This window comes from Perca flavescens, chromosome 4 (genome assembly GCF_004354835.1).
Source record: "Perca flavescens isolate YP-PL-M2 chromosome 4, PFLA_1.0, whole genome shotgun sequence".
NCBI lineage: Eukaryota > Metazoa > Chordata > Actinopteri > Perciformes > Percidae > Perca > Perca flavescens.
Genome location: NC_041334.1, coordinates 21,779,157 through 21,792,388, shown reverse-complemented (window position 1 = coordinate 21,792,388; position 13,232 = coordinate 21,779,157). Strand labels below are relative to the sequence as shown.

General features: G+C 42.0%; 1 protein-coding gene across 4 annotated transcripts in view; it reads right to left on the bottom strand.

Annotated features, from left to right (window-relative positions):
- Positions 1-13,232, bottom strand: part of LOC114554756 (kazrin-like) — a 108,790-nt gene that overhangs the window by 51,115 nt on the left and 44,443 nt on the right. For all 4 annotated transcript variants that reach the window (XM_028576776.1, XM_028576778.1, XM_028576775.1 and 1 more), the window contains one exon: positions 11,393-11,600. In XM_028576776.1, coding sequence (XP_028432577.1) covers positions 11,393-11,600 — 208 coding nt within the window. The remainder of the gene's footprint in view (positions 1-11,392; positions 11,601-13,232) is intronic.

Genomic DNA, 13,232 nt, shown 5'->3' with positions numbered 1-13,232 from the left:
GGAGCACATTTGGTTTGAGGTAAAAAATTTAGCGAGACACTTATTGCACACAATAAACACATTTACTGTAATGCATATACACAACCATCTCAACAGAGCCACAGCATGTTTGTGTGTGTATATGCCTGAGCACACAGGGTACAGTAATTGGCGACCTGATAAATATTTGTGTAGAACCTCCTCAGCAAGAGAAAACAGAGAGGCGTGCTTTCAACACTAATGCCTTCATGCTGCAGACCAAAAATAATTCAGGGATGGAGCCCACTTATATGCTTCATGTCAACATTTCAGGGGGCCTGGGGAGATGATGATGATGATGCTTCAACAGACACATTAAAATGTAATGTTGTACTGTTTTGTATTGCAACTGGTTATGGGCTTTTACCAAAAGAGAACATGATCAAATACATAACATAAAAGAGAAATGTGTACAACAACAACAAAGAAATGAAAACAATGAGTAAAAATGTCACTTTGATTCCGGTTTTGGTCGATAACGGGTTCCCAACAAGTAGCTTTAATCAAACAGATAGAAACCAGACAAAGTTTAGTCACGTATTTTCAAAGTTTAACGGCGTTCTTTGACAGGAGTATGTAATATAATTTCTGAAGTCCATGTTCTCCCTTATGATGAATCAAACACTGAATTGATTCATTTTAGAGTAATTGGAAACAAACTGAGCAGCGGTGCTCGTGGAATGCCACCAGAAAGTAAACAGTGAGGTGTGTTGCAGTGAGAGCAATCTGTTGTTGAGACGCAGTGTGAAGATATACTAAAGCTATTTGGAGAGAAATATGGAAAGTCAACCACGACTACAAGATGCAGACATATATTCTGATAGGGAAACAACTCATGATTGTTTTTATTAACAGTTAATCTAGTTTTGTGGCAATCTGTAATTGTTTACCCACAATGAAATCACAATTTCCAGAAGCCCAAATTGCTTATAAAGTCAAAGTCAAAAATGCTCACATTTAAGAGGCTGCACACTAGAATGTTTTGCAATTTTGCTTGATGAACCACGCATGTAATTATTAAAATAGCTGTAAATTCATTTTTATGTCAATCTTTTTAAGCTGCATTTAACAATTGTTCTCAAGTAACCTGACGATTATTTTCTCGATTAATCGAGAAAACTGTGAGAAAAGCTTAGGGACTGTTCGTTATTTATTTAAGGTCCCACCAGAGGAGTTTTGGGACCTTTAGTCTAAATAGACATGACCCTCCCCTCGCCAGTATTAATTTTTCTATGACCCTCCAAAACAATTTGAAATAAGGCATGACTCTCCCTAACAATTTACTGATGACCTATGTTCTAGTTTGCGCTTGGCAGAGATGTGCAGACACCCTTTGATTTTTTACAGCTATGACGTACCTGAGTTAACTTCTGCTTTCTCATCTTACTCATCACTCCTCTGTTATGGTGTGGTGGCCATTTCAGTAGATTTACTCACTAACATTGTTGTGGAAACACAATAAGCATGGAAACTAAATGCACACTTCCTGCATTACTGCATTACTTCAAATACAAAGTTACTACTCTAGTAAACTAGTATCCACATGAAATAAAACAATAAAACATTGAGACCATTCAGCAAAGGACACTGGGAAATAAATTCAAACACTGGTTGCTATGGACTCGTCACTAGGCTTCCTTAGTCATTGTATGTTTTAGCACAAGTTGAACATTATATTCAAAACATATATGTTTATTTTTAAAGCAGATTTTAAATTACAAATTAGATTAAAATGTAACAATTTAACAATTCGCCCTTATGAAATCCAATCGTGGCATGGCTGTCTTGGAACACAATAGACAGACGGTGGTGGAATAATTCAACTAAAATGTAACAGTAAACACTCAGTGTTCGACCTACAGTCTGTTGAGATGCCTCTCCAAACGCAGAAACAAAGCGCAATCACATAAAACATTAAGAAAAAAGATCCGTATTTTGCAGTAATCCAATGACACGAAAAAAAAGTTATCCACAGCGATCAGTAGATCCACAAATAGAGTCACGGTGTATCCAGCAAGGCCTATATGAGCGCCACAATCACCAGCCAGCTCCAAACAGGTGAACGAGGCCTCTCCACTTCACCGTTTAAACAAAGTGGAATAAACATATAAAAGTCCAAATCTACACAAAAACAGCAATCAATTAGTAAGATGACATCAAACGTATATACATGGCATTTAGGAAACCTTTATTGCAATCTTGGCACGGCAAAGTCCAGACATAGTGCAAGAGTAATTTTCGTTTTTTACATCCGCTGCTCCTATCGTCAGCCAGGTAATATGTTTTTTACTAAAGCTGTATGTGAAATCAGATGTATTACCTACCACCATTTAGTTTTGTGTTATTTAAGATATTTATAAAATATCTGGTCATGCCAGACGTAATTATTCCACTCATTTTTTAAACAATGCAATTACCCGTTTCAGCCACCAGGGGAGCAGTGCTCCCCTGCCCCAAAGCAAACTCATGGGTCAGACCCATCTGGTAACGAAGGAGGGTCAATACTGAGCTACATGGAAAAATATGCACCAAACAAGCCACTTTGAAATTTTGCTGTTTTATGAATACAAAAGTTGGGTGAACCCCCCCTATAAGCCTATAGCAGCAGGAACAAAAGAGTTTTTGTGTCTGTTTATCCTGCATTTAGGCAGACAGAATCTGCGGCCAGACGGCAACAACATAAAGTAGCTGTTCAGGGGGTGGCTTATATCAGCCAGGACTGACTGGGCCTTCTTCAGGGTCTTTGTCTCATATAGCGATTTTAAAGTCAGTCAGAGAGTTGTGGGAAATTTTGCCACACACTTTAGTTATGTATTGCAGCCTGTTTTTGTTTTTAAGAGTGATGGACCCAAACCAGCTCACAAAGGCAAAAGAAAGAATAGTTTCAATAAAACAACAATAATTACGCAAGAAGCTCATATTGTCCTGATGTTTAGGATGTCTTCAAACCATCAATCTTGCAAGAGGCCTGCATGAACCAGATGATTCAGAGAAGTGGCAAAGTGTTCTTATCCTCCGCTCTGCTGGAATGTCACGCTTTGCGTCCTCTGGATACAGGGGGGTGTTCTGCACTTCTTCAAAACTCATTTTCCTCCATGTCTAGTCCGTTCTCTTTTGGGAATGGATTGAAACTGCAGTCAAGGCAACAATGTGTACCAGCAGCAATAAAAAGTCTCCGCTGCTAAAGCGATGAGGCATTTTAATAGGATGAGCTGAGACTGTTGTGAAGGCAACCAGGCTTCCTCTCCATTGCTGTCTGTCTCTTCCTCTTTTTCTTAGAGTTGCAATTATTTGAATTTTGGGATTTGGATGATATAGGGTGAAAACAACGGGTTAGATGTGTAGAGTGCAGGCTTGAGAGAGACGGGGGAGTTGGGTTTTTAAAGTCTGATCATTTTCTGCACCTCCTGTAGCGAAGCGGACACCACAGCACCGAGGCAGTGGCCTTGAAACACCCCACTTGGGAGAATTATACTAAACACTCTGTCAGAGCTCATTCTTTCTCTCAGCACAGACGTACAGGGAATCTTTTACACTCATGAGTCCAGTGTGTGCCAATAATGGAGACAAATATCCTCCCTCACATAAGATTCTGCTGTGTCGAGCCAACACATCCTCATACCTAAACAACATTATAGGTCGATTTCCAAAGACAACACATACGTTTTATTTAATGTCTCATGCTAGGGGTTTAATCATGTGACCGTAATCATATGACTGTTATATTCAACGTAACGGGCGCAGTTTTAAACTCGTATTAAACATTGTTAAACGGAACTAGTTAAGTTTAGGCAACTAAAATACTTAGTAAGGGTTAGTAAAACATTAGGGATTGGCTTAAAAGGAATCACGTAAAACTACTAAAACATGTAACATGACACCACAGACGTCATTGCGTGACGGACTAAGGTCCATAAAACTCATAGATAAAGATAATTATCGGTCATTATGAGCTTCTTGTGTAATTGACCCATATGGTCGTTTTCTGGGTGAGGATGGGCTGGGCATGCTTCAGTCTGACACCCTTTATCATCAGACCTCAGCATAACTCCATCCCAGTTTACAGTACTGTGTTTTGTACAACCTTAGCCAGAGTCAATGAAATCCTCATAAGTGAGCTGCTTTTGCACGTTTCCCAATCCTGGACCTACAGTCTGATCCTCTCCAGATGCACATGATGCAGATGAAACATCCAGTAGGTCCATAAAACACAACCAGGAAGCAATACCTCACCCAATCCATAACATAAATTCTCTACTCTGACATATGGTGGTGATGAATACAAGATACTCTACAAGATTCCTACAGGCATTTCCTTTTCTGATGAAAAAAAAAGCAATACTTTGCTGCATGCAAAGTTATGATGAGGGGCCCATATGAAGGAAATGGGGGAGAAAAAGACTATAAGAGGGAGCAATAATGATGAGGAATTTCCTCATTAGTCAATTTCTCTCTCTACTCCCTAGCCAATAAAAGCCAGTCTCATAATGTGCTCTTAGCCTGAGCCATGACCTAGACACAGGAAATCTATATTAAACGGCTTCTTCATCAAAAATCATCTAGGAAACAAAGACTGTTCTGAGTTCTGAGAAGGAAACAGTTAAACAAGCACTTTGGCTTGAATGGAATTAGTATACATAGACATATCAGTCTCACTGATAAGAATAATATTATCTCAGAGACAGAGTGTCACACTGGTGAGCAATTCAACGCTTAGTGTCACGGTTGGAGTACTCCTCAGTTCCCCTTGAATTGGCTTTCAGTGACTAGCTCTGTGAACTTTCATTCAGATAAAGCTTGCCTGGAAAATTTAAGTGCAGAGGAATGTCTGTTGGAGATGTATCCTGTCTTAGAGTTGGCATCTTTGTTACAGCTCCTATTTCTGGTTCTGCTTCACTGCCTGTGTACCTGCCCTTTTGAAGGCTCATTCTCCCTTAGGTGGCAGTTTACATCAGGGGCCGTGCGTTGATGGCACTGCAGCCATCTGCCACCCAAACCGAAGGAGTGCCCCCTCCAGCTGGCGTCCAGGGCAACACTTCTGTCACCTCTGCCAATAGATGTAAGACACACAGGGGTCAGCTGTCTTCTGTCAAATCTGACCCTTAATGAATGCTGCAACATGAAATCAGTAGCACACCACAATGCCCTCCTGGTGAACCTCAAACTTGGAAAGATTTCAGAGTGATTGGAACAATACAGGGCATCTTCCTCTGCCCCTGTATGGACATGAAAGTGGATACATGCCGCCCAGCTGTCCTCCCTGCTCTCTAGGCAGCCAAATTCAGAAGTGGAAACTCTTTCACAAGTCAAAGTCCACAGGGCTTCTGCTCCAACTGACAACCTATGCAGCTCTGTCAGTTCATTACCTGGGTTTGCATTCCATTACAAAGCAAAAACAAATAAGCGGAGCTATTATTTATTTAAAGCCATTACTGGCCACTGCAGAACAAAAGCCGCCAAATGTGCCAGTAAGTACTTCTAAGCACTGTTCAGCTATTAAATGCCGAAACACTCAACTAAACTTGAAAAAAATACAGAGGACAAAATAAATTAAGCACAGAAAAAGGAAGGAAGTAAATAGCAAACGCTGCAATAAAGATGGGTCATTTTACTTGGTGGCAAGCCAATTAACAGTATTTGTTTTCTCTTTATACTGTATGCATGTGTCACATCTCTTTTGGTTGGTTTCAACTTATTTTTTCTTTTTGTAGTGACAGTTTGTTTTGAATTTGTTGTCATATTTTTGTCAGCTTCCCTTGACGTATTAATGTAGTTATACACACAATATAATGATTACATGATCTGTATTAATCTACATTTAATCTCAGCTGGGTTCCAAGAAAGTAATGCAATAAAAATGTCATGAATTCCTAATTTTAAAGTGAGCACTGTAGGCCATTAGTTTACCATCATTTAAGAGGATAATGAGGAACTGTTAAATCACTGCCTCTTTCTTTTGGAATTATCACTGTCGTCTGAATCTTCTCCAAATGTAAGATCAAATCCTCCCCTCCCCCTGGCGCCGGTATTTTCATCTGGTTTTGGAACCCCAGGAGTCTCGCTATGCCATGATTAGTTTTTTTTACTGGAGGAAGTCTAGTGAGGAAGAGGAAGAGAGAGGGAGAAATGTTAGGGGAGTGAGGGGCTGCCTCTCTCTTGCTATTGTTTGGACACAGTTCCTCTCACGCTGCACTGACCACAGACAGGGCGTGGCTGAGGGAGGCCAAGCAGGGAATATGAGGAGGGGAGGGGGTGAGGTATTCGGGTGGTGATGGATACAGGGGGAAGGTTAGAGCGTATTGCATACTTTCTCTGCATGTGGACAGCGAACAGGAAGGCGGGTGGTCCCTGGTGAACGTTACAGTAAAAGAAAGAGAAAGAGCTGGAGTGGGTGGGATTTTACCCCAGCAGTTTGGCGCTCTGTTCCCAGCCCTGCTCATGTGCACGATGAAGTAATGAGAGACCCGGGGCCTCTGACAAACTCAGGCCAGATGGGGAGAGGATTCTTCGCCACAATTACTCTGCAGCAAAGAGCATTAAAGCCAGTGCAGCTTCTCTCTACAGAGAAAAGATAATCACTGGGAGAATACTTAATCAACACTGTTTTTTAGCACTATTCACAGGAGATTGTCTTTAAAAGGTTTCAGCTGTGGTATTGTCCTCTATCCCTGAATTCAGTATCTGAGTACGCTCAATAGCACCTAGGATAGGGTTGAAGAGGATCAACTGGTTTTCAAAGTATTTTTTACCAATCTAAATTCCCATTTGAAACTTTACTTTAAATATTATTTTCAATGTTCCTTAACGTACTAAAGAAAAATAAAAAAGGACAAAACTGGGGTACATTAATAAACTGAAAACAGCTTAATAAACAAAAACTATTGCAAGCAAGAGAGAAAAATCCAATGCACTCTTAATTCTGATAACAATAAAAAAATCCTTTAATATTAATGGCTGAGACCAACGCATGAAACAATAGAAACACCAGAGTCTTCTTAATAATCTGACAATTCCATAATGGCCATCAGTGATCAGTGAAATCACGTTTTGTCTGTGGTATGGTGGATGATTGTAAATGTTAGCCTCTGCCATTGTCACCAATGAGAAAAGGCCAGTTGCGGGCAAGAATTAGCCTGGGAAAACCCTGAAGAACTTCCGGCAAATTTGAGATTTGCTCTGCAAGTCAGTCTGGCCGAGAGCCCATTAAAGCCCATTTCCAATTTTTCAAAATCGAGCCACCAATCACAACTGTTGAGGCAGGCTTTACACAATGACGATAGCGCAGCGACGGCAAGCAGCTTTTTGTTTACATTCAACATGACGGCCACCGAAGCGCAGCAACCCGCTGATGCTGCTGTTGCTACTATGTCACCCGGATCTTTGGTCTGATTGGTTGAAGGACTATCCTATTGCGCCCAGAGGCATTTGAGCGGCGTCCGTTGGTGACGCCCCTTTGAAAATGGGCTGTGGATGAACCTTGCCCAGACCCAGTTACAACTGAGAAGGGTTTGCTGTCAACCAGGCTAGGCAAGAATAAGAGCTGTAGCAAATTCAAAACACTTTGTCAGGGCAATTGGGAACCAAACACACAGCTATAGTTGCCAAATACATTCAAAATTGTCCCCAAATTGCGAAAGTGAACTGCTAAATGTTTCATCAAGTTTCTAAAAAGTATAGTCTTTAGCCTCCACCGACGGAATTCTCGGAAATTCTCCTTGGAAGTAGACCTTTCACATCTTCTCTACCTTTAGCTTTCTATCAATGAACCAGATATTTTAGAACACAAGTGCTCATTTTTTGTTCAGCCTGGACAATTGAATCCCCATCCAAGTCCTGTAAGTGCTCCAACTGCAAGTTGCCGAACATTATCTATGCCGAAAACCCCTCTCACTTTGTAAAGCTATGGCCATAACCTTGAGCCCCGTATTTTACCGTGACCGTAATCAACTATGATGCTCTGGGACAAGAGAAAATGTGTCCAAATGCTGTATGAGTCACCAAAAGCTGCCTCATATTATGTTTTAGAAAGGGTTATGGATTAGTATTGGCAGATTTCCATGAGTTTGTTATGAGCACTTTCTCACTGCCTGACTGCAGGGCACCGATCTACCAAGAGGATAACAGTATTAATAATGTAACATCCCATAAGGTGAGCTAACATTGATTTTAAAGGGCACAGTATTTTCATACAGTCTCTGTTCCCTGAGACTAATTAAGTGCAAGCTGGATATTTTTCCTCACAAGTCAGATGGACATAAGCTATGGCAGCAATGCAATCAATTGGCGCTGACACATTAGTGTCGTTTAGGAATGTTAAACAAGGCTTTGACAACAATGTGATGAATTAAGAGGAAAGGCCAATAACGACATTACTGCCATTGGCTTGAATAGGCAGGTAATTTAGCCAAAGACCTTTCCATTGACTCTGTCAAAACGAAGATGTGACGTAAACAAACAATATATTGTAAACCAATATATGCTTTAAAATATTACACAAAATTTACAAAAGCAAAAAGCTTAATTGAGTTAATCCTGAGCGTAGGGACCAAAGGTTTTGGGTGATTCTCTTGTTCCTCATGATAAGTTCGGTAAGAAGAGACTCCGCGGCCAACGGGAACAGCAAGCTGAAGTGCTGTTTATAGTATTGTCTGTCAGAAATGATGTTATTGAAGATCTACAGGGAACCCGCAAAAATCCTGACATTTTGGCACAGTACAATATTTTTACAGGAAGTAAGTTCATGCATATGAAAACCCCTTTTCTGTGCAGCTGCTTTGATCCTGCACAGGACAGAGTCAAAAAATTGACTAACAAACAGCCTGGCCGTGAGAGGTTTACACGCCTAAAGAACATTTAATCTCCCGAAGCCACAGCATGCTGATGCTGGCTCATCACTCACCAAACTGTCTAACCTGAGAGATCTCTTAGACGAATCATCTTAAACTTAAAATCTTAAAGAAAAAACATCCTTAAGCTAAGCGGTTCTCTGACTCATCCCTCTTTATGCAGGTAAGGTGAGGGCTCTGCTGTGTTGGTGGAAGACTGTGTGGCTGTGTTTGGTTTGATTAGTCACCTGACTGCTGGCTTGGCCTCTGGGAACAGGAAGTATGACATCACTGACATTCAGGAATGTGGGAATGTCAGGCTGCCTGTTAACACTGCTGGAACGAAACAGAGAGCATGCCGGATGGACACAACAGATAACTCACTGCAGCAGAGTTATTCCAACCCTAAAGATTAAACACTAAGACCCAAGTTTTCAGACCAACTTCAGCCCTGTGGGGGAATAAACGCTACCCCTCATTTAAATGAGGCCACTCTGTTAACACAGCAGGGTTGTCCAGCAAATAAGTAGACCCCGGCTTAACATTTGCCACAGCGTAATGCAGGGCGATGTATTAGCCGATCAAACACACGCAAGATCACATTTCTGAAAGATAACTTTGTGAAGTAAATATCTTCTTTGAGAACTTCCAGTTTGCACACCACAAACACAACTAAACAGTGGTCGAGGATACTTAATTGTTGATGAGGGCACCGGAGAAAAAGCAGCAGCAACAATCTCTATTTCTCTCGAATAACCACTTAATCATAGCCATTGTTGTTGTGATTTGTTCACTGTGTGCTGCTGACCTTTAACTACACCCTGATTAACTGCCCCCACTGTTCATGTGCATAGGGGTGTTAAATCGATTTAGTATTTCACTTTCATAAAGTTGGGGGACTTGCAAGAAATAGAATAGAAAATGTTCATAACCAAAGCTTATGGATTAAACTCCAAATTTACTGTATCCTACAATTCCCTTAATGCAACTTGATAGCAAAATGTATATCTAAGATATCATCATTATGAAATCATTGTTATTTTATCAGACCTTATACAGGGTTAGGGTTACATCATGTGTGAAATTAAGTTCCCCTTTAATTGCATCTTGAGGACGAATCAATGCATTAATTCCTGAGAATGTGCACAACCAAGACTCTGAAGGAACGCAGTATGCACAAGATTCACATGCCAACACAGAGCTAAAAACAAGTACCGTACATCAGCGCTCTAAAACCACATTACACACAGATCAGCCCTCAGGGCCAGCAGAAGATATTAGGAATCACATGCTGCTCAACTACATAGGCTCAACACAGGGAGTCATTTAATGGACACTGAGAGCAAGCTGCCTGGTTGGGTATGATCTCAATAACGCCCATGTTTCTAAACATATCCAAGGCAAATACAGAACACAGACACCATGAGGCCAAAGACCTGAAACATGAGGTCTTTTTAGTGGCATTTTCACTATTTCCACAAGCCAAACGTTCTGTACATGCAGGCGATGAAACAATTAATTTGTGGTGTAATTTTATATTCTGACAGCTTTGTGTGTCATGTCTAGTTAGTTGCTCAATAAATTGATTTGATCAGGCAAAGGGTAACAGGGTACTCCCTTACACTGTTGTTCCACACAAAATAAAACTCATCATTAATGAATCCAAGATGTCAGCTATATAAAAGTAGCTTAACAGAATCTGTCATAAGAAGGTTTAATTAGACACAGGCCATTGTCTTAACACAAGCTGAAGCAAACATAAAGTAGCAATAAACATAAGAAAAGTGTCATTAGGCATGCAACAACTAAATATAAAGCAATGTTTATTATTCTTAGTCTATTAAGTGCTATTAGAAAATATGTCACTGCATGAAATAAACCAAAATGTATAAAATGCCAAAACTTTAACATTCCCAGGAAAAGTTCAGTTTAAAGCTCATTCCTCATTCATCACATCTCTTTCCCAGCAGTGGCAGTGCAATGGTGTCGGCAGCCGTCGTCAGAGATGTTGGCATACAGTTCCTGGGCCTAAAGCTCAGTTTGAGACTCCTTGCCAGACACGGGAAGAGAGCGGAGAAGGAGCCAGAGCTGGAGGGAGTGCAGCCCCAGAGGAGCCCAGCTGCTGCCTGGGAAACCAAACCCGGACCGGCTCTGGCCCACGCTCTCTAACCCTGGCCCCTCCCATCTATAACAACACTCAGTGTGTCCCTTGTTCTCTTTCTTTTCAATCTGCTCTCTTTCCCCATGTAATTCTGATGTGGACTTTGGGGGAAAATAAGTCAGTTGAGGAAGGGTGGAATGATATTAGTCTCCCTGCTGCACATTCCCCGAATACTTTCCACTGTTGATTTCAAAACATTCACACATGTTCATGTTCTCACTGTCACACACACACACACACACACACACACACACACACACACACACACACACACACACACACACACACACACACACACACACACAGAGGAAGGGGATTAGGTGTGAGTGCACACACAGTCACTGGCACTCAGACACATCCACATACATGCACATGCTGTGACACTCACCCCGATAGTGGAGGCTGTCATCGTGGTGATTGTACTTGTGGTGGTTCTCCAAGGCAGGGGGGCTGCTGGCACCCAGCTCTGCCAGTCTGCGGCTGGTGGCGGAAAGCTCAGAGCGGAGGTTGGTCACTTCCTGACTGGCGGACTGGATGGCCCCATCAATCCTCTGTGCCAGCTGTTTGTTGTCTTCCATCATTTTAAGAATTTTCCCCTGAGGACCAAATCCACACAGAGCAGCATGATGTCAAGTGGAGCATTATAGGGGGTGAAGCTTCCTTCTCCTCTTATCCCCCTCTTCTCCTTCTCCTCCTCCTCCACCTGGGCTTCTTCTCTCACAGTTTACTTCACACATATAAAAAAAGAAAAGCCAAAACACTGGTCCCTCTTCTGTTCTCCGCTGAGCAGCACAGAGATGATGTCTACCTGTTACTGCACAAAGAATAACGTCTGTGTGGCCATGCACCACGCAGTCAGAGAAAACATGTGTGTGTGTCAGTTGGTGTGTGTGTGTGTGCAGGGCAAAGGAGAGCGAGAGAGTGAGCGTGGGAGAAAGAGAGAAAGAGGGAACGTAAAGAGAGCAGAGAGAAAGAAAAGAAGACAAAAGAGAAAAAGAGATTTAGCTCAGCGGGCAGAGGGGAAAGTGAGTGCTCCCGCAGAGGAGAATGTGCTGTGAGCAGCTGCTCTCAGAGAGGACCCAGCACACACTGAGATGACATGCAGCCTTTTAAATGGATTGTACCATGTGCTGGAGGACCATGGGAGAGGGGGGGATGCAGTTGGACTGAGCTGCTCTCCAGTAACTCTCCAACTGCAGAGCGTGTTGTGTATCACACACCCTATGGAGTCTGTAATGAGTAGCAATCGTGTCTGTAATAGGGAAAACAAGTACAGATTGTTTCTCTTTACTTCTTCCTCTCTCCATGTCCCTGCACTCAGAGCTTGGCAGCAGTATTGAACCCTTTGACAAGCACTTGTCAAGCCCTCTATATCTTTACAGTCCTGCTCCCACTCTCCCTTCCTCCCTCTCACTAACACACCCGCTGTCTTTTTGTCTCTCCCACCCCCTCTTTTTTCATTCCATTATATATTCGTCTCTTTGTCCTGGGAAAGCTCACCCCCACATCGTTGGAAGGAGAAGGGGGCTGGCTCAATGCATCCAAGGGGAAAACATTTCAACTCTGAGAGCAAACTTAGCAGAGGGCAGAGGCACAGCCCTGTAATGGGCTAAACACAAAGAGGAGAGGCCCGGAGAATTACAATCGAGCTGTGGCGAGAACATAATGGAGCTTTACTTCTTTGATCAAAAACAGTTGAAAGGATTATATTTCAGTTTTTCCGTGGGCCCAGCAAACAAACACCACCGCCATCAATTCTTATCTGTAACAGCTGTAAAATTCCATCACACGCACAAAAGGTTAGACGGGAATTTTAACTTAAAACAATCCCGGATATTGCTGAGCCATCACAACTTGGAATCTGCATTTGACATTTCATTTCCCAAGTAAGAAAACACATCCTGTCTTTGGCAAGAAACTGAGGCAGATGAGTGATACATCACTGAGATGCTGTCATCTCATCGAGGCTCGGGCGATAACGGCTCAATGCTCATTGGTATTCACACAATGGCAGAGAGACAAACAAAGATGGAACTGCAAATGTGCGGGACTAATGACCGAGCGAGACACACAACTTGTTGGTTACACTGCTAGTTTGTTCACTGCTTTATGATGAATTCCGCACACTGACGTGTTAAATTAGTGTTGCCCCTTGGAGAATATTACAACTGGCCTGCCTCAACTTATCAGCTCCTGTACTCTACAGTATTGTTGTGCGATAAAGCAGT